The sequence below is a fragment of the Emys orbicularis genome, chromosome 5 (genome assembly GCF_028017835.1).
Source record: "Emys orbicularis isolate rEmyOrb1 chromosome 5, rEmyOrb1.hap1, whole genome shotgun sequence".
In the NCBI taxonomy this organism is placed as follows: domain Eukaryota; kingdom Metazoa; phylum Chordata; order Testudines; family Emydidae; genus Emys; species Emys orbicularis.
This window is the reverse complement of record NC_088687.1, coordinates 100,333,509-100,361,252: the sequence shown is the minus strand read 5'-3', so window position 1 is coordinate 100,361,252 and position 27,744 is coordinate 100,333,509. Positions and strand designations below refer to the sequence as shown.

The 27,744-nt window shown below is 42.9% G+C and overlaps 1 protein-coding gene across 1 annotated transcript in view; it reads right to left on the bottom strand.

Moving 5' to 3' along the window:
* APBB2 (amyloid beta precursor protein binding family B member 2) overlaps positions 1–27,744 on the bottom strand; it is a 356,971-nt gene that overhangs the window by 169,949 nt on the left and 159,278 nt on the right. Inside the window, exon 4 of the mRNA XM_065405514.1 lies at positions 16,758–16,826. Within this exon, the coding sequence (XP_065261586.1) occupies positions 16,758–16,776 (19 nt within the window). The 5' untranslated portion in view covers positions 16,777–16,826. The remainder of the gene's footprint in view (positions 1–16,757; positions 16,827–27,744) is intronic.

The following is a 27,744-nucleotide window of genomic DNA, read 5'->3' as shown; positions in this document are numbered from 1 at the left end:
ATCCCTGATGCAATTCTACTGATTCCAAAGAAGTTACTCCAGGGATGAATGTGGCTCACTATTTTTAAGTTCACCACATCTTTGGCTATTGATAAGCTGTACTTCCAAAGGGAGACTGCATATATTCCATAACTGGACTACAACATTCTTTTACTTTTCTTAGTGGTTTGCAACTTGTGGGCAAACTCTCTGACCTCAGCTTCTCAGAGACATTGCTCAAGCTTTCAGAGAACTAGGCTTGGGCAGGGAGAGCATTTTCAGACTGTGATGAAATGATCAAGTAAAGGATTTTTTATTAAAAAAAAAAAAAAAGTAGTCTTTGTTTCCTCTGCTGCCTATTGTCACTGCCTTGGTAAAGTATGGCTCCCATTAATCATAATAAATACTCCCTGAATGCTTCCTGTTACTCACTCTTTTGAGAGATGCAAACGAACTAGAGGCCAATTAGTAATCACTCCCTCTGACAGAGTATGAAGCACCGTCTCTGTTGTTCCTAGTTCTCAGACAGGGCTGATTTGCGATATGCCTGTTGCACAGTAAAATGAGGGCTTGGCTGTAGATATATCCATGGATAAAAAAGAACTGTAGTATAAGCCAGCCACTAGGAGAGCATTCTAGTTAAGATATATTGCACCTTTGAATATTCAATATGTGAAAGAAGAGACTACTGTAAAATGTGGATTTACAAAAATTAAGTACTTGTGGGCTTTTTCTTTATATACAAAATAAGGAGCACTATATGAAAGGTTTACTTAAATTCAGGTACACTTGTTAACATTACTGTTTAACTCATTTTCAAAATTACATATTTCATTTCATTTAAACCTTAGAAAACAGACTAACGTATCCTTTACTCTCTCTTTTCCTCTGTGTCACAGACGTAGAGTAACTTCCAGTCCTAAGGCGTGGTTTACAAAAGGGTTTAAACACACGATTTTTCATGATCTGATTACTGTGATTTCCTCAAATTCTGGTCTGTTAGCCTTCTAACTTTAGTTTTAGTTAATTAATTAATAATACATGTATATTTTTATATATTCCAATTGTAACCATAGGAGGTTTCAAAAATATCACAAAGTTTCTGAAATGTGTGCGTTTCCCAGAGGTAATTAAATACTTTTAAGAGTTGCCATCTCACATCTTGTCCGTCAGATTGATCCTTCAAGATGCAAAGTAACGTCATGACTCATCTGGTTGAGGTCTCAACATAAAGTTATGCACAAGGGCCCTCTGTTATAAAAGCATGTATGTAGATTTTTTTGTCTTAGAACATGAAGTAACTTGAATTTATTGATTTTAATTTTTTGTGGTTTGACTGAAACCTGAAGGCAATCTAGAAGTTAAACACTTATAGACTTTAAGGTCAGAATGGATCATCATGATTATCTAGTCCAGGGGTAGGCAACCTATGGCACGTATGCCGAAGGTGGCACGCAAGCTGATTTTTAGTGGCACTCACACTGCCCGGGTCCTGGCCACTGGTCCGGGGGGCTCTGCATTTTAATTTAATTTTAAATGAAGCTTCTTAAACATTTTAAAAACTTTATTTACTTTACATACAATAGTTTAGTTATATATTATAGACTTATAGAAAGAGACATTCTAAAAACGTTAAAACGTATTACTGGCACGTGAAACCTTAACTCAGAGTGAATAAATGAAGACTCGGCACACCACTTCTGAAAGGTTGCCGACCCCTGATCTAGTCTGACCTCCTGCACATTGCAGGCCACAAAACCTCACCCACCCACTTCTGACTTACAACCTACAATAGATCCATAACTTCTGCTGAGTTACTTAAGTCCTTATATCATGATTTAAAGACTTCAAGTTACAGAGAATCCACCATTTACACTAGTTTACACCCTGGCCCCATGCTGCCGAGGAAGGTGAAAAACCCCAGTCTTTGCCAACCTAACCTGGGGGGAAATTCCTTCTTGACCCCTAATATGACAATCAGTTAGACCCTGAGCATATGGCAGGACCCACCAGCCAGATACCTGGGAAAGAATTCTCTGTAGTAACTCAGAGCCCTCCCCATCTAGTGTCCCATCACTGTCTGCTGGGGATATTTGCTGCTAGCAGCTGCAGATCAGTTACATGCCATTATAGGCAGTCTCATCATACCATCTCCTCCATAAACTTATCAAGCTCAGTCTTGAAGCAGTTAGGTTTTTTGCCCCCACTGCTACCCTTAGAAGGCTGTTCCAGAACTTCACTCCTCTGATGGTTAGAAACCTTAGTCTCATTTCAAAACTAAACTTGTTGATGAGCAGATTATATCCATTTGTTCTTGTGTCCACATTGGCACTTAACTTAAATAACTCCTCTCCCTCCTTGGTATTTATTCCTCTGATGTATTTATAGATAGCAACCATATCTCCCCTCAGCCTTCTTTTGGTTAGGCTAAACAAGCCAAGTCCTTTGAGTCTCGTAAGTAGGTTTTCCATTCCTCTGATCATCCTAGTTGCCCTTCTCTGCACCTGTTCCAGTTTGAATTCATCTTTCTTAAACAAGGGAGACCAGACATGCACATAGTATTCCAGATGAGGTCTCACCAGTGCCTTGTAGAATGGTACTACCGCTTCCCTGTCTCTACTGAAAATACCTCGCCTGATGCCACCTACGACTGTAATAGCCTTTTTCATGGCCGCATCACATTGGTGGCTCATTGTCATCCTGTGATCAACCAACACAGTCAATGTAAAACTTTTAAGGAAAGGATAATTGTGACCCCTGCCAGTTTATGCCTGGTAGTGTGTCCATAATTGTATGCTATTTTTGGAGGCTAGTTTTTGAAATCAGAAAATCATAGTACAATTTCAGTAAAATAAAATGTAAAAAAAAAAAAATCTGACTATGACAACTTGAAATAAGATTACAATCTATATACAGTTAATTAACAGTTAATTCATATTGTTACAAGCAGGCAGCCCTGTTGTTTAGATTCCAGTGTCCACTGCAATGTTTTTCTAACTACTTTTTGTCTGGAACAGAATTCTTAAGAAAAATACATCTTTCTAGAAAAAGTTCAAACACATCCTTCCACATGATTTATTCAGTCTCCAGTGGATTACATTTCAAGTGACAAAATCAACACATGGAGACATAAGTACAAAACAATATGACTATTAGTCTACTCAGCAAAGTAAAGATCTACCATGAATACTGACTCATTCCTAGAAAGTGAATCATGGGCTAAGGTTTTAAATGGCTCAACATGAAGATATTGTACCTCACTGTTGTTTATACATTAACTCAAATGTGCAACTCCTAACCTTCATAGCCTAAGGGTATGTCTATACTTACCTCCGGGTTCGGCGGTAAGCAATCGATCTTCTGGGATCGATTTATCGTGTCTTGTCTAGACGCGATAAATCGATCCTGGAAGTGCTCGCCGTTGACGCCGGTACTCCTGCTCCGCGAGAGGAGTACACGAGTCGACGGGGGAGCCTGCCTGCCGCGTGTGGACCCACGGTAAGTACTTTGTAGTTCGAACTAAGGTACTTCGACTTCAGCTACGTTATTCATGTAGCTGAAGTTGCGTATCTTAGTTCGAACTGGGGGGTTAGTGTGGACCAGCCCTAAGTAGTGCACATATTTATATGAGGGAGAGGGGTAAGAACAGTATGTCCTCTCATGAAGTAGATTTCTGGTTATCTTCCATTGATCCTGCCCTCATACTCATCTACACACTCATTTACAAAGTGCTGTTCCTACGATACCAGTCAGATCCTGTGGGCCTATGATTTGTGTTCCATTCCTTGTTCTATCTGAAACTGAAGTATTAAGCAGAGCTAGGAGCAGCATCAGTTAGAAACAAATGAGTTGGGAATTAGTATTAATGGGTGTGGGGAAGACTGGACACGAGTACATGGCAGAGAGAGGAGAACCAGAATGGAAATGAAGAGAGGAAAGGGGGAGGAGGAGTCAAATGGTAAGATAGGACAGGAAGAAATTAGGAAGGGAAGGAGTTGGAACCAAATCAGTAGGTGATAAAACGAGAGGATAGAAAAAGGTGAAGTGAAGAAGAGAAACAACAGGAGGCAACAACAGACAAGGGAATATAGATGGAGAAAATCCATCCTGACGTGAAGAGCACTTCCTATCTATCAAGGATGGAAGACACTGTCTGAGAAAGAATTACTGCATCTACTGGAAAATATATGAGTACTAAGGAGTGAGAACAGAAACAGAACATAAAGATAAAGAGTGAGAAGGAAAAGATAACACCCTACTTCAGGCACTAAGATGCTTTCATTCAGAATGTCAGTTTGTCCAGAGGAAGCATATCCCAATTTGCAATTCAAAACTCCAGGGAATCAGATTTCTTTTGGTACCTCTTCTTCATTCATCCCCTTTAATTCTGAGTCAGGTGCAACCATTTTCACTTGGTTACATCTCACAGTTAAGAGTGTTCCTACCAATTCCCAAGGAGGTCCAAAGTAGTTTCAACCCACATTTCCCCCTCAATATTACCACTTTGATTTGGGAGTGTTTTCCACTCACTTCCCTCAGATGTATAAGTAATGTCACAAGAGGCAAAGCAGGGGAGGAGCTGGCCCCATGTCTGTACTTCACATTTCCCAGTACACCATACATCACTGCCTTTACATCAGGGGTGGGCAAACTTTTTGACCCAAGGGCCACATCTGGGTATGGAAATTGTATGGCGGCCCATGAATGCTCATGAAATTGGGGGTTGGGGTGCGGGAGGGGGTGAGTGCTCTGACTGGGGGTGTGGGCTCTGGGGTGGGGCCAGAAATGAGGAGTTCAGGGTGCAGGAGGGGGCTCCGGGCTCGGGGTAGGGGATTGGAGTGTGGGGGCTCTGGCTGGGGGTGCAGGCTCTAGGATGGGACTGGAGATGAGAGGTATGGGGTACAGGAGGGTGCTCCGTGCTGGGACCGAGGGGTTCGGAGGGCGGGTGGGGGATCAGGGATGGGGCAGGAGCTTGGGGTGCGGGATGGGGTCAGGGGTGCAGGCTCCGGGCGGCACTTACCTCAAGCAGCTCCCAGAAGCAGCGGCATGTCCCCCTCCAGCTCCCTGGCTACCCCTACGCATAGGAGCTGGAGGGGGGACATGCCACTGCTTCTGGGAGCTGCGTGGCAAACCCCAAACCCTGGATCCTGCTCCCCAGAGCGACGGATTAAAACGTCTGAAGGGCCGGATCTGGCCCCGGGGCCATAGTTTGCCCATCCCTGCTTTACATGAACACATTTCGCCTTTCTGCCTGCCAACCTCATAAACATGTAGTTCCACTTCTGGGACTAGAGCCACTTGCAGTCTACATTTCTCTCTCTTTCTCCCCTAGGGGTTTTATTCCCTTACTCTATTTTATTGTCATAAAAATAATATCAGAGTGTTTGCATAAAGGAGAGGAACAGCCTCCACCCACAGTGATGTGGGTGTTGTTTTTTGAATGGGACCCTGAGGTATCAGGATGTAAAATGTGTGTACAATTTTTCTGTCAGAAAAGTGAACAACAACATGACTAGTGCTCCTAGGCATTACAGTAATACAAATAATAAATATTAATCATAATACACAGCCTCCGGCTGCTCCAAGAATCTGGTTTCAGAGTTACAGAAGTATTTCAATATGGTAAAACTGATTCCATTGCCATTGCAGAAGCCAATAATAACATGGACCCTCCAGACAACAACATCTTTGTAACTACAAGCAAAGATGCCTTGGCATTATGGCACATTTACTCTCTAATGCACCTAGAGTAGGCACGTTACAATAGGACACACAGCACCTCATTAAAAATAAAAAGGAAACATGAAGGACTTAAAATAATGAAGAAAAAATAAATGTGTTTAATATTCATGATTAAACTTAATTGAAATCATGAGACTTAAAGAAAAGAAAATATTAAACCACAGTTTTCCGTGAATTAACCTGAACCCTGTACTTTCAGAAAGACCATAAAGCAGCACTGCTCTTTAGCATACGTAGCATAAAAGTGCTCCAAGCGGATAGGCCAGGATTCGTGGGAGACAACTATTCTACTGGACCTGCCAATCTATAAGGTTAAGATCTTTCTGCTAGCACTCAGCCTGTGAGTGGAAGGGAAAGAAACCTTGTCCATCCTTAAAGTCACAGAGAGTGTGCAGAGCTGCTCTGCAGAGGCTTTTACAGTCTTATGTGCCCTTGAAGAAGCTGGAGACTTGAAGGATCCACGCAGCAATGGATTAACTACCAATGCTCCCACCACTACCTGTGCAATATCACAGGAGTCCCCACACGTCAGGATGTTGTGCCACACAGTGTGTGCTCCCCCTTTGCTCCACCCACACTTCCTACACTCCCTTGTGTTATGTTATGGAACCGCACCTGCCACAGCCTTAGCTGCTCCTGCAGCGTGTAGCTACATGCAGCAGTGAATGGCTCTGGCAGCAGGGAGCTTCCCTGCAGCAGGGAAAAGCTGTGACAGTGAGACACTACATTGCTACAGGGGAGGCACAGCTTGGGCATATAGAGAGACATGTAGGGTATACACCACAGGGTCCTGGCATGTCTGTACTCCACTCACCTAAGCAGTGCCTCACCAACCGTCTACACTGCTATTTATACCCATGCTCATGGGGCGCACAGTTCCTGCACCGTACGACCACCCTAAGTGTAGACCTACCTCTAGAGAGAGACAGAATTTACCCCTTGCTGCAGGATCCTGTTGTTGGCCATTTTTAAATACTTCACTGGAACAAAGAAAGCAATGAAGCAATAGAGGTAAAAAGGAGAACAAAGATAATACACGTAAATGAGAATAAATTATAAGGCATACTCAAAATAATTATTTGCAAGCAATATTGGTTCCTGTCAATGTCAGTCCCAATTTCATCATTCATATAGTATGCGTTAACTTCATCATTGTGGGCCTGATCCAGCTCCCATTACCGTCAGTGGAAAGACTTCCTTTGACATCATTGGGGCCATGTGAAAGCCGCTAGAAACCTAGCCCTCTGCAATTTTCTTAGCGTTCTGAAGGCCCCGTGGAAAGCCCGATTGGAAAAAGACAAATATAGTGCCCACATTTAAAAAAGGGAAGAAGGAGAACCCGGGGAACTACAGACTGGTCAGCCTCACTTCAGTACCCGGCAAAATCATGGAGCAGGTCCTCAAGGAACCCATTTTGAAGCACTTGGAGGAAAGGAAGGTGATCAGGAACAGTCAACATGGATTCACCAAGGGCAGCCTGACTAACCTGATTGCCTTCTATGATGAGATAACTAGCTCTGTGGATATGGGGAAAGCAGTGGATGTGATATATCTTGACTTAGCAAAGCTTTTGATACGGTCTCCCACAGTATTCTTGCCAGCAAGATAAAAAAGTATGGATTGGATGAATGGACTATAAGGTGGATAGAAAGCTGGCTAGATAGATTGTCAGGCTCAACAGATAGTGATCAATGGCTCGATGTCTAGTTGGCAGCCGGTATCAAGCGGAGTGCCCCAGGGGTCGGTCCAAGGGCCGGTTTTGTTCAACATTTTTATTAATGATCTGGATGATGGGATGAATTGCACCCTCAGCAAGTTCGCAGATGACACTAAGCTGGAGGGAGAGGTAGATACGCTGGAGAGTAGGGATAGGGTCCAGAGTGACCTAGACAAATTGGAGGATTGGGCCAAAAGAAATCTGATGAGGTTCAACAAGGACAAGTGCAGAGTCCTGTACTTAGGATGGAAGAATCCCATGCACCGCTACAGGCTGGGGACTGACTGGCTAAGCAGCAATTCTACAAAAAAGGACCTGGCGATTACAGTGGACAAGAAGCTGGATATGAGTCAGCAGTGTGCCCTCGTTGCCAAGAAGGCCAACGGCACAATGGGCTGTATTAGTAGGAACATTGCCAGCAGATCAAGGAACGTGATCATTCCCCTCTATTCGGCACTGATGAGGACACACACCTGGGGTATTGTGTCCAGCTTTGGTCCCCCCACTACAGAAGGGATGTGGACAAATTGGAGAGTCCAGCAGAGGGCAACGAAAATGATTACGGGGCTGGGGCACATGACTTACGAGGAGAGGCTGAGGGAACTGGGGTTATTTAGTCTGCAGAAGAGAAGAGTGAGTGGGGATTTGATAGCAGCCTTCAACTACCTGAAGGGGGGTTCCAAAGAGGACGGAGCTAGGCTGTTCTCAGTGGTGGCAGATGACAGAAAAAGAAGCAATGGTCTCAAGTTGCAGCGGGGGAGGTCTAGGATAGATATTAGGAAACACTATTTCACTAGGAGGGTGGTGAAGCACTTGGAATCTCCATCCTTAGAGGTTTTTAAGGCCCGGCTTGACAAAGCCCTCGCTGGGATGATTTAGTTGGTGTTGGTTCTGCTTTGAGCAGGGGATTGGACTAGATGACCTCCTGAGGTCTCTTCCAACCCTAATATTCTATGATTCTATAAACGGAAGGCGGATGTTTTTTAATCAGACACTATAGTGATTATTTTAACCCTCTTGAGCTTTGATCCTTAACTCAGTCCTATGCTGCCCTATTAAGGATCCAATCCTCCACCACTGAAATGGGTAGGAGTTTTGCCATTGACTTCAATGGGGGCAGGTTCAGGTATCTGAGTGTTCCACAAACATTAGTTTATTTACCTTCATAACATCCCTGTGAGAATATATGGTATTATTTGCCCTATTTTATAAATGGGCAACTGGGGCACAGAGACATTGATGTCAACAGTGTTGCCCAATCTGAAATGCCCATGACCTGATTTTTCAGAGAATTTCGCATTTTATATCACTTTTTTGTTCAGAGAAGAGCTCTCATTGACTTCCGATGCAACTGAGAGTACTTAGCTCTGGTGAAAGTCAGACCTCAGGATCTCAGGCTGGGCACCCAGAAAATGAGGAACACACAGCTAGTAGCCATCTGTGACAAGTCTGGTTGAAGTGACGTGCCCAGCATCACATAGGAGCTCTGTGGTAGAGGCAGGGATAGAATCCAGTTCTCCAGGGTAGCATACAACTTCCTTAACCATGAGAGCATCCTCTCTCTTCTTGCAATCCCCTGCCTCATTCACTATAACCCCCCCAGGTTCTGCAACAAATGAGGCAAGGGATCTACAGACAAGCGGTTCCACTCTCTTCTAGACTGGATCTCTGCACTGCAGTCCCCTGTTCCTCAACCAGGTTAACAACACAGGTTCAACTCAGTATTGGCACCAGTAAGCGTTTCCCTTAGTGAGCCAGTAACAGCACACATTTGCAGTGACACAGAACAAGCATGTTCAAAACCAAGCATTATTTAGTCTTTTCTCAAAGGCACAAAGCATGTAGAGCAAACCATGAAAACAATAAACAGCCTACATGCCCAGGTATTACTTACACCTTTGTAAGTTTCCCTCAGCCTCATTAACTTCATCTCTGGCAGAAAGAAGCACATTGCCCCGGTCATAACATCTGCCTTTCTCTGTGTCATCCCCTGCCAGCCTTTCACTGATACAACCTCCGTGGTCTCTCCTGGCTCACCCATACCCTCTTCCAGGTTCTTTGAAGTTTTAAATATCCTTTGATCCCAGGCTTAGCCTTGGGAAGAGTAGCCATTCTAGCCTGGATGGAGCCATACAAAATAGTTTCTTCCCCACTGACGACCCAGCCATTGTTAGCTTAGATGCTTTGAAGGTGTACACCTGAGGATGTCTTGCCTTTGCCATTGTTCCGTTTCCTCTGGGTCTCCTGGCTCCACATCTCTCTCCCTCTCCCCCAAACCCTGCCACAGCTTCCCAGCCTCCCCACTCTAGCTCCTCATCCAAGTTTCCCCACCTTAGTCCCAGGTCCTAGCCTCCCACCCTAATCCCATCCCCTGCCCAAGGCCCAGACGTCCCTCCTCATGAAGCCTCTAAGTACAACTTCTCATCCCTCAGCATTTCAGTCAGGTGGTTTCACATTGCTACCATGCTGCAAGGGCACCCGCAGGGAATCACTAAGAGCACAGGAGATACAGTCTCCCTCTTACCAGTTCCTGTCACCTGGTTGCAGAGACAGCAATTGCAGGGAAAGTCCTTCTCTGCCCTTGAAGCTCTGGGCTAAAGCATGCTCAGTACAGACAGAATCTTCAGATAATATAGCTGCCAAACTCTAATATGTCTCTACTAAGCATGTGCAAACTTAGATTTTTTGAGAGGATGAAAACTTGGCCAAATTTGAGCAGATTTTCACAGGGATGGCCAAAGACATCTTGAAACCAGAGTGAACCCCCTGCTAAATTTCAAGTCCCTGCTCCAAAGCATGGAGGAAATACAGTTTCTAAACTAAATGCAAAATTTTTTAAACATGGGCAAAACAAAATATTTTTCCCTAACCCTCTTCTGGGAAATGGTGTAACCATTTTTGCTGAAATAAATAAATATATAAATAGGGAGAGTGTCAGCCTGAGATAGACAACCAACATGGAAAATTTTGGCCCAAATGGTTAAAATTGGCAAAATTAGAAGTGAAAATAGTGTCTTATAATGGGAAGCACTGAGCAACCTTAACTACAGGCATCATATACACCTCTACCCCAATATAACGCTGTCCTCGGAAGCCAAAAAATCTTACCGCGTTATATCGAACTTGCTTTGATCCGCCGGAGTGCGCAGCCCCCTCCCCCCCGGAGCACTGCTTTACGAATTTTATATATATATATCCGAATTTGTGTTATATCGGGTTGCGTTATATCGGGGTAGAGGTGTACCTGCGCAACCTACAATCATTCACCAGGGATGATGGCTGGTATATAGCTTCAAATAAAGTAATTTTGGGTACTGAAACAGAATACTATATACACAGGTGTTCAGCTAGATTCCTTAATAACTCCTGTTTACTTATTATTATTATTTTTTTAATTAATCCTTGTTCTCACCTACGTCCATTGTGTCTAATACAGACCTGTCATATCTCACCAGAAAAACATAAAAACTGACATACTGGGTCAAACCAATGGCCAGTACGAGAGTTTCAGAGGGAGTGTAACAGAACAAGGCAGTTGGAGTGATCCAACCATGTCTTCCCCTCCCAGATTCTGGCAATCACAGAGGTCTAGGGTCTCTCCAAGTATGGGGTTGTGTCCCTGACCATCTTGGCTAATAGCTATTGGTGTACCTATCCTCCATGAATTTACCTCATTCTTTTATGAACTGAGTTATAGTTTTGCTATCACAACATTTCATGGCAATGAATCCCACAGGTTAACTGCACGTTGTGTGAAAAAGTACTTCTGTTTGTACTAATCCTAATTTCATCAGGTGACCCCTAGCTTTTGTATTGTGGGAAAGGATAAATAACACTTCTCTATTCACTTTCTCCACACCATTCATGATTTTATAGACTTCATAATCTCTCTCCTTAGTCCTCTCTTTTCTATGCGTATGTCTACACTACAAAATTAGATCGATTAAATAGAAGTCGATATTTTAGAAATCGATTTGATACAGTCGATTGTGTCCCCGCCCACTAAGCGCATTAAGTCGGTGGAGTGCGTCCACAGTACCGAGGCTAGCGTCGACTTTCCGAGCGTTGCACTGTGGTAGCTATCCTACAGTTCCCGCAGTCTCCACTGCCCATTGGAATTCTGAGTTGAGCTCCCAATGCCTGATGGGGCAAAAACATTGTCGCAGGAGGTTCTGGGTACATGTCGTCAGGCGCCCCTCCCTCAGTGCAATGGCTGAGAATCGTTTTGCACCTTTTTTCCGCGCAGACGCCATACCACGGCAAGCATGGAGCCTGCTCAGATCGCCGCGGCACTTATGAGCACTGTAAACACCATGCGCATTATCCTGCAGTGTATGCAGCACCAGAACCTGCAAAAGCAGGCGAGGAGGCAACGGCAGCGCAGTGACAAGAGTGATGAGGACATGGACACTGACTTCTCTCAAAGCACGGGCCCTGGCAATTTGGACATCATGGTGGTAATGGGGCAGGTTCATGCCATGGAACACCGATTCTGGGCCTGGGAAACAAGCACAGACTGGTGGGACCGCATCGTGCTGCAGGTGTGGGACGATTCCCAGTGGCTGAGAAACTTTCGCATACATAAGGGCACTTTCATGGAACTTTGTGACTTGCTTTCCCCTGCCCTGAAGCGCAAGAATACCATGATGAGAGCAGCCCTCAAAGTTCACAAGTGAGTGGCGATAGCCCTCTGGAAGTTTGCAACTCCAGACAGCTACCGGTCAGTTGGGAATCAATTAGGAGTGGGCAAATCTACTGTGGGGGCTGCTGTGATCCAAGTAGCCAACGCGATCACTGAGCTGCTGCTATCAAGGGTAGTGACTCTGGGAAATGTGCAGGTCATAGTGGATGGTTTTTCTGCAATGGGATTCCCTAACTGTGGTGGGGTGATAGACGAAACGCATATCCCTATCTTGGGACCGGAGCACCAAGGCAGCCAGTACAAAAACCGAAAGGGGTACTTTTCAATGGTGCTGCAAGCACTGGTGGATCACAAGGGACGTTTCACCAACATCAACGCGGGATGGCCGGGAAAGGTACATGACACTTGCACCTTTAGGAACTCTGGTCTGTGTGAACGGCTGCAGCAAGGGACTTACTTTCCAGACCAGAAAATAACCGTTGGGGATGTTGAAATGCCTATAGTTATCTTTGGGGACCCAGCCTACCCCTTAATGCCATGGCTTATGAAGCCATACACAGACACCCTGGACAGTAGTTAGGAGCTGTTCAACTATAGGCTGAGCAAGTGCAGAATGGTGGTAGAATGTGCCTTTGGACATTTAAAAGCACGCTGGCGCAGTTTACTGATTCGGTTAGACCTCAGCTAAACCAATGTTCCCATTGTTATTACTGCTTGCTGTGTGCTCCACAATATCTGAGAGAGTAAGGGGGAGACGTTTATGGCAGGGTGGGAGGTCGAGGCAAATAGCCTGGCCGCTGATTACGTGCAGCCAGACACCAGGGCGGTTAGAAGAGCACAGCAGGGCGTGGTGCACATCAGAGAAGCTTTGAAAACCAGTTTCATGACTGGCCAGGCTACGGTGTGAAAGTTCTGTTTGTTTATCCTTGATGAAAACCCGCCCCCTTGGTTCACTCTACTTCCCTGTAAGCCAACCGCCTTCCCCTCCCCCCTTTGATCTCCGCTTGCAGAGGCAATAAAGTTATTGTTGTTTCAAATTCATGGATTCTTTATTACTTCATCACACAAATGGGGGGAAAACTGCCAAGGTGGCCCAGGAGGGGTGGGGGAGGAGGGAAGTACCGGGTGGGGTTTTGGAGGAGGGAAGGACAAGGCCACACTGCACTTCAAAACTTCTTGAATGCCAGCCTTTTGTTGCTTGGGCAGTCCTTTGGGGTGGAGTGGTTAGGTGCCCAGAGGCCCACCCACCGCGTTCTGGGTGAGGAGACTATGGAACTTGGGGAGGAGGGCGGTTCGTTACACAGGGGCTGCGGTGGCGGTCTGTGCTCCTGCTGCCTTTCCTGCACCTCAACAATATGCCGGAGAATATCAGTTTGATCTTCTAGTAGCCTCAGCATTGCATCCTGCTTCCTCTCATCACGCTGACGCCACCTATCAGCTCGATCCCGCCACATGTCCTCGCGTTCATTTAGTGCTTTCCTGCACTCTGACAGTGTCTGCCTCCGGGCATTCTGCTGAGCTCTTTCAGTGTGGGAGGACTGCATGAGCTCAGAGAACATTTCATCACGAGTGCGTTTTTTTCGCCTTCTAACCTTCGCTAGCCTCTGGGATGTAGATGATACGGGGAGCATTGAAACATTTGCAGCTGTGGGAGGAAAAAAAGGGAGAGTATTATTTAAAAAAACACATTTTAGAGAACCATGGGTAGACTCTTTCACGGTGAACCAAGCTGTTAAGATTACATGGTTTCAAACAGCAGCGCCCTCATTTCCCATACCAAGCACCCGTTGGGTTGGCCATTTAAAATGGGTTGGCCATTTAAAAGGAGGGGCTGCGGTTTTCGGGTTAACGTGCAGCACAAACCCAATTAACCCCCCCACACACACACACCCTATTCTCTGAGATGATCACTTTACCCCTCCCCCCACCGCATGGCGCACAGCAGGGATGATTTCTGTTCAGCCACAGGCAAACAGCCCAGCAGGAACGGCCACCCCTGAATGTCCCCTTAATAAAATTCCCCTATTTCAACCAGGTGACCATGAATGATATCACTCTCCTGAGGATAACACAGAGAGATAAAGAACGGATGTTCCTTGAATGCCAGCAAACACCGGGACCATATGCTGCCATGCGTTGTTATGCAATGATTCCAGACTACGTGCTACTGGCCTGGCATGGTAAAGTGTCCTACCATGGAGGGCGGAATAAGGCTGCCCTCCCCAGAAACCTTTTGCAAAGGCTTTGGGAGTACATCCAGGAGAGCTTAATTGAGATGTCCCTGGAGGATTTACGCTCCATCCCCATACACGTTAACAGACTTTTCTAGTAGCTGTACTGGCCGCGAATGCATCCCAAGTCTTCAGGGCAAATTAATCATTAAACACGCTTGCTTTTAAACCATGTACAATATTTACAAAGGTACACTCACCAGAGGTCCCTTCGCCATCTTCAAGGTCTGTGAGCCCGCCTTGGGTGGGTTGGGAGGGTACTGGGTCCAGGGTGATAAACAGTTCCTGGCTGTTGGGGAAAATGTTTTCTCTGCTTGCATGCTGTGTGCTATCATCTTCCTCATCCCCAAAATCCGCATCCCTGTTGCGTGAGAATCCATTGACGGAGTCCACGCATAGGGGTGGGGTAGTTGTAGGGGCACCCCCTAGAATGGTATGCAGCTCGTCATAGAAGCAGCATGTCTGGGGCTCTGACCCGGAGCGTCCGTTTGCCTCTCTGGTTCTTTGGTAGGCTTGCCTGAACTCCTTAAGTTTCACGCGGCACTGCTGCGGGTCCCTGTTATAGCCTCTGTCATTCATGCCCTTGGAGATTTTTTCAAATATTCCGGCATTTCGTCTTTTGGAACGGAGTTCTGATAGCACGGATTCGTCTCCCCAAACAGCGATCAGATCCAGTACCTCCTGTTCGGTCCATGCTGGAGCTCTTTTGTGATTCCGGGACTGCACAGTCACCTGTGCTGATGAGCTCTGCATGGGCACCTGTGCTGAGCAGCTCGCCACACTGGCCAAACAGGAAATGAAATTCAAACGTTCGCGGGGCTTTTCCTGTCTACCTGGCCAGTGCATCGGAGTTGAGAGTGCTGTCCAGAGCGGTCACAATGGAGCACTCTGGGATAGCTCCCGGAGGCCAATACTGTCGAATTGCGTCCACACTACCCCAAATTCGACCCAGCAAGGTCGATTTCAGCTCTAATCCCCTCGTCGGGGAGGAGTACCGAAATCGATTTTAAGAGCCCTTTAAGTCGACAAAAATGGCTTTCGTTGTGTGGACGGGTGCAAGGTTAAATCAATCTAACGCTGCTAAATTCGACCTAAACTCATAGTATAGACCAGGGCTAAGATGAACAGCCCTAATCTTTTTACAGGTTTCAGAGTAGCAGCCGTGTTAGTCTGTATCCGCAAAAATAACAGGAGTACTTGTGGCACCTTAGAGACTAACAAATTTATTAGAGCATAAGCTTTCGTGGGCTACAAGTGGGTTGTAGCCCACGAAAGCTTATGCTCTAATAAATTTGTTAGTCTCTAAGGTGCCACAAGTACTCCTGTTATTTTTGCTAATCTTTTTAGTCTCTCCTCATATGGAAGTCATTCCATAACCTTGATCACCTTTGTTGCCCGTTTCTGAACTTTTTCCAGTTCCACTATAACCTTTTTGAGGTGGGGCAACCAGACCTGGACACAGTATTCAAGGTGTGGGTATGTACCATGGATTTATATAGAGGCATTATGACTTGTCTCATTTTCTATTCCTTTCCTAATAGTTCCTATTATTCTGTTAGCATTTTTGAACACTGCTGCTTACTGTACTGAAGTTTTCAGAGAACTGTCCATGGTGACTCCAAGATCTCTTTCCTGAGTGGTAACAGCTAATATAGATCCCCCCCATTATATATATGTGTGTAATTGGGATTATTTTTTCCAATGTGCAGTATTTTGCACTTATCAATGTTGAATTTCATCTGCCATGTTGGTGCCCAGTCACTCCATTTTGTGACATCCCCCCGTAACTCTCTGCTGTCAGCTTTGAACTTAACTATCTTCAATAATTTTGTATCATCTGTAAACCTTGCTTCTTCATTGTTCACTCCTTTTCCTAGATCATTAATGAATATGTTGAACAGCATAGATCCAAGTACAGATCCTTGGGGACCCCACTGTTCACCTCTCTCAATTGTGAAAATGGATTATTTATTCCTACGCTTTGTTTCCTATCTTTTAACTAGATACTGATCCACGTTTGGGGCAGGACTATTTCACATTTGTACAGTGTCAGACACAAAGAGGTCATGATCCTGGGTGGGGCACTACTGTGATACAAATAACAATAGTAACCAAATGGCCCGTATTGATATTTTTCAAAAGCCACGTCACAAACCTTATAAAGTGCAGGGCTTTTTTTGGCTACAAACACAAGAACATTAGTATTCAAACATAACATTAATGTTTTTAATAGAACTTATTTGTTTGTGATTGTGCTTTATTCAGCTTTTAAAAACCTTTCCTAAAGCAAGCATTTACTTAAGAAAGGATCAGTTTAAGAAAAAAAGAAAGGGAAGTGTTTGCTTGTTCCACTCACGAATGCAAAATTAAAACAAATATGGGCCTGGTAAGAAGAGAAAGATTTTAAAAGATTCTGCTTATGGAAATATGTGAAAGGGCATCTGACCTGGAAGTACTTCTGACATGGATCACAGGGCTTCAGCAATGGATCAGGAAAAGGATTATAATTTGAAATCTGAAAAGAGGGATCATTTAAGAAATTAAAAACAAAGAAAAACACAAAAGAAAAACACCACATTATAAAAATTCCTAAAGAGCTGTTAAGCATAACAAATAAAATGTCGCAACATAATGCTGCTCCGTTTTCATAACTGTTGAAAGCTGTAGAGGGACAGGCTATTTTGTAAAACTAATTAGAACAAATACTTAAAAAAACCTCTACTAACAGCGTGCTTTTTATTCCCAGTGCATACTTTAGTAAGGAAGAAAGCAAAACATCAATGAGATTTCCCATTTTTAGAGCAACATACTGGAGTAAACATTTTATCATGTTACAAAATACAGGTCTGATCCTGCAGTCCTCACTCAAGTGATACTTACCCAGGAGAGCAGTCACACAGACTTTGACAGGACTAATATGCATGAGTGAGGAATACTCACTTGAGTAAGAATTAGCAGAATAGGACCCAGCCTTTGACACTGGACAGTAGGGAATGGCTTGAACAACAGGTCCAACACTAGAGAACAATCAAGCAGGCCAAGAATTTTTTTCTGGATGGCACTTCCTTGGTAGTGAGTTTTTCTTTAACACAGTGTTTTGTTGTAATAGTTTGGGTGTGGGCGGGGTTAAAATAATTTTTGAATGGGGTAGATAAGTACACTGGAAACCTATGCATCTACAGGAACCTGTGATTAGGGTTGCAGGTATGCAGTATCTGAGCTTGCAAGTTCTAAACTTGGATAGAGACCAAAACAAACTCATAAACATTTTCATAAAGCAGATTTTGTTTTCTTCAGAGATATCTAGTAAATATAATATAATATGACAAACATAGTAAAGGTAGAAGATACATTTGTATACAACAGTACTTAACTAAATGCTAAAAATACTAATTTTTACTAATTTTTACTAATTCTCTAAATTTACTAATAATGTAAAATTAAATTAAAAGCTTACTTCTCTACAAAAATAAATTTACTATAGCATTTTAAGTTGCAAATTTCAATGCTAAAAAGTCAACACTCTCATGAAAAGGTTCTGACGCCCATCTTAATGCTATGTCTCCCCATACCATTCTCACCCTTTACATACAGAACCTGCAATTCTGGTCTCAGTTACACTGATGCAAATCCAGAGTAATTCCAGTGACATCCAGATTTATGCTGGTATAAGTAAGTTCAGAATCAGGCCAACGTGCTGGAAGATTTCCTTCCTGCTATGTCAACCTTCATTGTGCCGTCTTCAGCATACATGTTACATGATTATCTAAGCATGACCCTTTTTATTTATTTTTTGGGTCCATGCTGAGCTTTTCTCCTTGGGAGTGGAACCAGTTCCTGAAAACACTGGCAAAGCTTTGGGAAACTGTGGTGGGGAATCAGGGTGCTGGTGTTGCTGCTACAGCCAATGTCACTTTTACTGGAGGAGAAGAGAAAGACTGGCAGGAGTGACAAGGAAAGCTATTGTTAAAAAAATTATATATAATACACAGGTTGGGGAAAGAGTGTCTGTACATCTGGGTAGAGCTTAGATTATCCACAAATATAAAGTTAGTTTTTAAAAGTCAGATGTTACATAGAGTACATAATTAGCAATAACCCAAATTTAGGTGAATAGATTTAACAATACAGTTTAGATATTAGAATCCAAATACTCGGGTCCATCACTCATGAAAAGTTGTACAGAGATTTGGTTGTGGAAAGCAAACTAAATCAATGAGTGGAGATTGTCCCTCAGTAATTGAGAATTAGATTGGTTGTCCATTTAGAAAATACTACATTGAGTCTAGAAGTGGCTGAACATGGAAGCTGGAGATAAGAAGCTGCTGATAGGGACGCAGTAGCTCAGCAGAACCAGAAGGAAAGTTACTGACTGGAGAACTTGGAGCAGGGAAGGCACTGCTTGGGAAACACAGGAAGCAGGAAAGGAGTAGGGTTGCAAGCAGCTTATTTGAGTGCCTCTCCCTTACCAGGTGCCTACTTTGCAATAGTCAAGATCATCTTCTACTTCCCACTCTGGCTCTCAACAACCCACTTCAACACTTAAACCAGCTTCCCTGCTGAGCACTGACCCATTTCCAGTTTCTCCCATTTTACCTAACACTGCCGAGCTTCCAATCCCATTGCTAGCTTCCTCACTAAGCAGTTTCCTCCCCTGACTCCTGTCCAGTTTAGAAGACACCCCAGCCAGCCTCCTCTGCCATATAACTACATTTGCAACTTTAGAGCTAAACGTATAACCAACCAACCAACTGCAACCGCCTAGCAGCAATACTATCTGTGTTATTGTGATTTTCTTATAAGTCTTGTTAATGAAAATCCTTAATACTAATCTGTCTTTATATAATGCTATTAAGTTAAAACAAACTTAAAATCCATGGGTTTAAGCATTCAAGTAGAGCGAATCTTCTTATCAGTTTTCTTGAGGTTTCCCACCCCACTTCCTTGCTAGCAAAAACGTAGAGACCAGACAATACTCACAACCAGATTCTAACCGTTTTAAAGATAAAAGCAAATATTAGGTCTAACTCATGGTCCCTTGCATTATTATTTTTATAGGATTGATAGGAATTTTATATTAGATACAGATACAAATACATACCCTTATACTTGACTGCTCATCTCAGGCACAGTCCTTAAGGACAGAGCGTCTTGCATTTTAGCTTAATAAAATTGTATTGTCACCATGTACCAGAGAATTTTTCTTAAATCCAGTGATGACATAAAAAAATAAATCCTTCCATTTACACAAAGCGTAAAATAATATACGCTAAGGAGCTGCCCTGAACTTAGCAGCAGCATGGACAAGATGACCTAGTGAGTCTTTTTTTCCATTTAATTCTCTTTTCTTTTTTTTAAATTAGATTTTTTCCTATGCAGAATGGAATAGTCTGGCAGACAATAACCTGAATTAACATCATATGAAGACAGAGAGTGTGCCATATCTGGGCTCCCTGCATGCAAGACTAAGAAGACTTTCTGCCACCAGACCTGTATACTTCCAGAAACACCATTTGTCAAGTAAACATCTTCTGTCAAAACAGTTTATCTTTTTGAATCCTATGGTTGAAATACAAGCACATACAAGGCTTAAGAATTTATTTTTTCTTCATCTCTGCATAGATGCATAAATTCTGCAATCAAAAATGCAATACACCTTATTTATCACCCCTTCTTCACTCCCCTCAAACAACTCCCTTCAAACACACACACATTTCTATATGGTAAAAATAGTGTGCATTTCATTCTCTCTCTGTGTGTCTTGCATACAAACTGAAAAACAAATTTTAAAACCTTAATTGAATTCCTGCAATTGACTGACCAAGCAGCCAGCTGGATTTGCTTTTCCAAAGCTTGCCATTTTTCTCTCTCCAACGTCAACCAAAATTTAACTCGTACCCATTCTTGAAGTGCCATATCAACCTGTTTCGGATTACCAAAACCAAAATAATCCCAACCAAAATAATAGAAAACAAGACAGCCTTTGTTTTCTTAACTCTGTGTCACATGTTTCTATTAGGGCAAACAAAGAAATAAACTGCCTCATAAAGCAGACAGGCTATCCAGATTCTTAACAAGATAATGGAAAGAAACAATGATGGATGCTCTGCTAAATTTGCCAGGCAAAACGATTTAATCTGAATCAGACTGTATTAGTTCAGACTAGAATTTTTTCAGCTTCCACATAAATCCGACATAGGTCATTTGACCACACTTAGATCAGGAAGGAGAGCTATTCCAAGGATGGTTACTTACTGAACAGAGTGAAAGAAACTGGCAGGATCTATTACCAATGCCCAGCTTGCCAAATATTCTTAATGGCACCAAGTCAATATCAAGGCCTTTAAAAAGCCTTTTGATCAGGACATGCAGGTGAATAAAACACCATGCATAAAGATTGTTTACGCTCATACAACAGCTTTATTAACTAAACATGGTTAACTGATTCCCTAACTATTGTGCAATAAATAAGATGAGCCCAAAGGGAGTGTTTGATTAAAGCCAAAAAAAAAAAAAAAAAACCAGCAAGCAGAAGGAACAGTTATCCTTTGCATAGATCCACACCCATTCAGCCCAGCCACTGAATCCCATTTGCAGTATACAAAAGCTGCTTTGCTCCTGAAAAGCTCAGGAACAGTAGTGCATATTCTTGAGCACCATCTACTGGCACATTAACTATTTTACATATAGACAGACCTCTCTCTCTCTCTCTCTCTCTCTCTCTCTCTTTTATTGACCAATTTCATAACAACCAAAACCTTGAGGCCTGACAATAATGAATCACTGTTCACCAGTTTATTGTTAGCTACAGTTTAGTTCCTATCAAGGTTATTCAGAAAGGGTTTTACACCAAAATTACCCAGATTGAGCCAGATATTACTGAGGCAGTAATACGTATTTGGAAAAGCAAAGTACACTTGAAACAATGCTGCAGGAACAATACTCGTTTGTTGGTCGCCAGAGCAATCTCATGATTCAATCAGGGTTCAACAGAAGAATGTGTTATCCTCTGAATGCAGTGTTGTTGTAGCCGTGTGCATTCTGACAAGTTCATCTGCACATCACCAAAGCCAAATTCACTCAAAATCAGTTTACACGATCCTTTAAATATGTAACCGTTCTCTGTGTTTTGTATTTTAGGAATAGAACACTCTTATTCTAATATACTTACTGATGGCCGTCAATACATCCAGGCCCCAGCAAAAATATTAAATAAACAAATAAAGGCAAAAAGCAACAGAGAGTCCTGTGGCACCTTTAAGACTAACAGATGTATTGGAGCATAAGCTTTCGTGGGTGAATGCCCACTTCGTCGGATGCATGTCATAATAAAGGCAAATTCACAAGATCAAAGTCATTAGCCTATATCTATTTTACACCAAATATGATGTGAGAACAGGAATCCACTTGGGTCTCATAGACTTTATTCTGGTTTAAGGGAGGATTTGAGAAGTAAATAAAATAAATGGGACATAATCTATTAGTACACTATATGAAACTTTCATAGATGAAGAGAGACAAAGTAAAATAATAAACAAAAGCCAAAATGTAAAGAATGGAGAGAAATCAAAATACAGCAGAACCTCTCTAATTCATATGGACTGGGAATCCATTACAGATTAGCTTGCAATAAACAAAAGTCATAGAATCCGAATATAGTTTAATCAAAACGTTTAAATCTAAGTACCTTAAGTCAGGCATCCAAATAAAAAAGACCTGATTTTTAAGTGCTGAGCATCTGCAGTTCCCACTGACTAATAGTAGCTGTAGGTAGGTGATCAGCACCTCTGAAAATCAGGTTTCAGAGTAGCAGCCATGTTAGTCTGTATCCGCAAAAAGAACAGGAGTACTTGTGGCACCTTAGAGACTAACAAATTTATTAGAGCATAAGCTTTCGTGGGCTACAACCCACTTCTTCAGGCCACTTTTATTTAAGGTACTTAAACATGGATTTAACAGCCTAACTTCAGATATTTAGGTTCGTAAATTTGACCTTTGCTCATTTATTTAACAAGTGTCATTTAGTTTTAATTACTTACATTTTATGATCTGCTAGTTAATACACTGTAGTATATTTTTTAAGTGTAATAAATCTTAGTAACAAAAGACATCCCTATAGTGCATCTACATACCTTTGTGACATGAGACCATCTGATTTTTTGGGGGGAGAACTGTTGGTTTTGCAGAGTAGCAAAATCCAGATTGGCAAGATTCTAGTGTGTGTGGTACAGAAGTGAACCTTGCTTATCCTACCCGGCTAGATTATTTTATTTAATGTTTATTTAAATAATCTTTTATTTGTCTTAAATTAGTATAGTATTTCTAACCAATTCTAATATAATTTTCTCCTTTTCTCCCTGGCTCATAAAGGAGGCTTGGGTTAAAAATAGGAACCTGCTTGAAAATAGGAGGAGGATTCATATCCCTTCCCCGTGTCTTTAACATATAATGGGATCAGTTATTACAGTGTTACTTTCTAAATCAGAGATTAACAAACAACAAACGAAAAGGAAAACCATCTAGTCAAGAAGACTTGATAGATGATTAGTAACTATCTCCAAGGATTATCTGTCTCCCAAAGTTTACTAATCTGCACCAACAAAAAAAGGATGGTTTCAGAGTAGCAGCCGTATTAGTCTGTATCCGCAAAAAGAACAGGAGTACTTGTGGCACCTTAGAGACTAACACATTTATTTCAGCATAAGCTTTCGTGGGCTACAGCCCACTTCTTCGGATGCATCTTATAAGGATGGTGCTTGGAAGACCACTTTGGGCTTGGAAGACTTGGGCTCAATTTACTGCTCTGCCACAGACTTCATGTGTGACTTTCGGCAAGTCCCTTAATATACATTAAAGACTGAGACATACAATGGTAATGGGAGCCATATAAGTACCTTAAATAGGAAGAGGTAACGACAGCAGTTTTAATTAACCATCTGACATTTCTCAGAAATTGGAGCAGATTTCCAGATTCTGAGCTCCATTTTGCTGGGATTCTCTTATTCTCCCAAACCTCTGAGTTAAAAAAAAGTTAGTCCCCATCTCCATCAACATCTTCCTTCCTAATTTTCTGTTCTCTGTTACTGACTGCAGAGGATGCATGCTGGAAACAGCATGAAACTGGTTGGGTTCACATTCTGTGGAGCAGTAGCAAGAGGAAGAAAATGCAATTCACGTCAATGTCACTCACATACCTATGTCCTACCAATTGCATTCACCGTTTTCAGTAATTGAATAGGGTGTATATCAGAACACAGGATGCCTTTTCAACAGGAAAACTCAAGTTAGTCTCCACACTGCCAATCTGTAATTTGCTGTCCCATTAAAACTGAACTAAAATTAGGCTCATAAACCTTATAAGAAAAAAAAAACACACACCAAGAACTACATCCTAGTGCAGTTGTCTATAAAAGCACAATTTTCCCCCTCTCTACAAAATCTTAATGGTGCAAACAGAAAATATTCCGTGAGAATTATAAATAGCTAATTTATAAACCAATTGTTATTTTTCTGTTTAAGCAAACTGAATACTAAAAAAATTATGAGTGCCAGACTAAGTCATATCATACAGTAACTCTGCAGAAAGTTGATTGTTTAGGTCAGTACCTGAATATATTAATTTTACTTGCAGCCTGCTTTGACAGCTAGAGCAAGATCTTCTGTTTAATTTTGCGGTGTTATGTTGGGAAACCTTAATTCTTATTTAACTCAGGGCACTAAATAGGGTGACCAGATGTCCCAATTTTATAGGGACAGTCCCGATTTTTGGGTCTTTTTCTTATATAGGCTCCTATTACCCCCCACCCCCACCCCGATTTTTCACATCTGCTGTCTGGTCACCCTAGCACTAAACCATATACACAACTGAAACCAAGATGTCAGGCTTACCTTATGGGCCGTATAAACTAAGCAATTCATAGGGAAGTGGAAGGAGAATATAACAGAAATTAACTGAGCTTACTAGCGTATAGATGTTGCTAAAGTTTGGCTAAATTACAACAAACATGAAACCTGGCAATAAAAGACATGAGAAAGGCAGAAAATGTAGTAGTATTGTTACCCTGGACTCCAATAAAACCTCCTGCGCCTTATATACAAAGCTTTAAGTTATCAATATGTCAGGCTGTTTTCACCATTTTCCTCTTGTAGTGCTATGTTTTCCATAAAGCCATAAATATATAAAAAGTATTTGAGCAATAAAGTGACTAAGGCCAACATAAAAGGGTAATGGAAAAGGTACTAAGTTGCACTTCATGAACAGTTAAACTCGTTGCTGTCAGTTAATTTAATATTGTCAGCTTCATTTAATGCAAGTTAAACCTCAAGTCTGCAATTCTTTACCTTAATTTAGGAAAACTGTTTCTTCTCTTCCAAAGAGGAGGTGTCACTGACTTGTGTTACAGCAATAATACATAGAAACTATATATACAAATCACATGCCTGATTCAAGAAATAATACCAGACAGGATCTCACATCACGGGTAACATTTTCAAAATAACATAAAAGAATACCTAGCTCTTACATAGAACTTTTCACCAATAGATCTCAAAGTGTTTTACAAACAAGGTCAGTATCATTCTCCTCATTTTACAAATGGGGAAACTGAGGCACAGAGAGATGAAATGACTTGCCCAATGTCACCCAGCAGGCCAGTGGCAGAGCCAGGAATAGAACCCAGGTCACCTGAGCGCCAGTCTAGTGCTCTAGCCACTTGGTCACATTACCTAAATAATTTAGGAGCTTAAGTGCCATTGACTTTCAATGGGACTAAGGCTATGTCTATACTTAAACCACTACAGTGACGCAGCTGCAGCTGTGTCACTGTAGCTCTTCAGTGTACAGTAGTGGTTTTCAACCTTTTTTCATTTGCGGACCCCTAAAAAATTTCAGATGGAGGTACAGACCCCTTGGGAAATCTTGTACACAGTCTGCAGATCCCCAGGGCTCCGCGGACCACAGGTTGAAAGCCACTGGTGTACACATTAGTATGCCAACAGGAGGGGTTCTCTCATTAGTGTAGGTCAGTGGTTCTCAAACTGTGCGTTGGGACCCCAAAGTGGATCGCGACTCCCTTTTAATGGGGTCGCCAGGGCTGGTTTAGACTTGCTCGGGTCTGGGGCCGAAGCCTGAGGGCTTCAGACCTAGGTAGTGGAGCTCAGGTTACAGGCCCCCTGCCTGGGGCTGAAGCCCTTGGGCTTTGGCTTTGCCCCAGCCTCCCCTCCCCCGACCCGGGCGGCGGGGCTCGGGCTTTGGCTTTGAGCCCCTCACCCGGGGCAGTGGGGCTCAGGCTGGCTCAGACTTCAGTCTCCCCTTTTGGGGTCATGAAGTAATTTTTGTTGTCAGAAGGGGTCACGGTGCAATGAAGTTTGAGAACCCCTGGCGTAGACAATCCACCTCCCTGAGTGGCGGTAGCTAGGCCAACGGAAGAATTCTTTCATCGAGCTAGCACTGCCTACACCAGGGGGTTAGGTCAGTATAGCTATGTCTTTCCAGAGTGTGGATTTTTCACACCCCTGAGAGACATAGCTATATCGATGTAAGTTCCCCATGCAGACCAGCCCTTAGGTTCCTAAGTCGCCTAGGCACTTTTGAAAATTTTACCCTGAGGCTGTTTGGATTGTCTGGAGCAGAGGCACTTGTCTGTATCTCAACATTTTCTTTTCTCCATCTGAGCAAACTGATATTTGCAACTTTCCGGAAACAAATTTGAAAAATGTCTCCAATAGGTATGAATTATGCCAAAATTTTAAGGCCCGGTTAGCATTTAGGCCTCTTTACACTTCTCCGGTAGCGTAAGGGAGCTTTAAAGTGGGCATCAATTACATTTTGTCAGATCAGTATAAAAGATCTTTGATGGAAGTGAGAAACACGCCCTTAGAATAAATATTTTCCCACAGAATCATCAGAAAAATAAACGAGTCATTATGCTGCTTGTAACAGGAGAAAGAGATAGAAAATATCTTTAGGTTTGTCTGCACAGGAAATTTTACCAGCATAATGATACCACTAGAACGATATGAATATAGCTCCCATGAGTACACTCTTATTCTGGAATAAAAATGCCGTTTTTTCTATTTAGATTATGTTGCTTTGGATGTGTTATAAACTACAATGAAAAAAGCCACTCTTATTCCAGAATAAGAGTTTCCACACAGGAAGTTATACCAGTATAACTACAGCAGTACAATTATACCAGTAAAATTCTGCCAGTACATTTCCCCATTTAGACCAAGCCCTAACTGGCCTAGGGAGAGCGGTCGGCAAACTTCTAGGTTGTTCTATCAAGTCTCAGTTTCCATTGAAAATAAAAGGCTCTAGCTGTTATGGTTGTGAAGAAAACTTTCACAATGTAACCCCTAAAGACTTGTCTACACTTAACAAGGGCTGCGTTGCTGTAGCACTTCAGTGAAGACACTACTTATGCCAACAGGAGGGGTTCTCCCATCGGCGTAGGTAATCCACTTCACCGAGAGGCAGTAGCTAGGTTGACGGGAGGATTCTCCCATCGACCTAGCACTGTCTACACTGGTGGTTAGGTCGGTTTAACTGCATCGCTCAGAGGTATGGATTTTTCACACCCCGAGCAACATCGTAATACCGACCTAATTTCTAACCAAAACCCTGGTCTACACTACAAACTTATGTCAGTATAACTACATCATTCAGGGGAAAATCGACATCCCTAAGTGACCTAGTTATACTGACCTAGCCACCGGTGTAGACACTGCTATATCAACGGGAGGGCTTCTCCCGTCGACCTAGCTACCATCTCTCGGGGAGGTGGAGTACCTATGCTGATGGTAGAAGCTCGCCCGTCAGCGTAGGTAGCGTCTTCACTAAGCACTACAGCAGCCCAGCTGCACTGGGGCAGCCCTGTCAGTGTAGACAAGCCCTACGTGTAACTGATACAGCACATTCTGCTTAAGTTTGCAGAGCCTGAAACATTGGGTAGGGTATGGGAAGGGGAATGCACTGAAGACATGGATTTACCATAGCTTATGCTTGGAGGTGAAGCCAGTTCTTGTGGGGTAGGAGTTGGGGAGACAAACACCAGCAACCCATAAAGAACAGAACAAGGAGAAGGAGCATGGAGGCGCACAGCACAAGAGGAGGTGGGGCAAATAGCAGCACATGCAGGTATTTCCCTACACCTCCCCTAACTAGGTCATTGCCCCCCTCCAGTGGTCAAACCAACCAAGATGAAGAACATACCAACATACCATCTGAAGGTTCAAGTGGTGTATCTACAGCCAAACAGCCTGAAGCGCAAATACAGCTATCTATTGAAGAAACAGTGTCTCCATAGCCTAAAGGCAGTTCCCGATGTTTGTCAGTCAAACGTTTCCCATCCATTGAAGTTACAAAAGATGGCTACTGGCACCTCTTGCAAAAAAGCTTATGAAGAAGGAAAGCTTCCCACCACTACAACTGG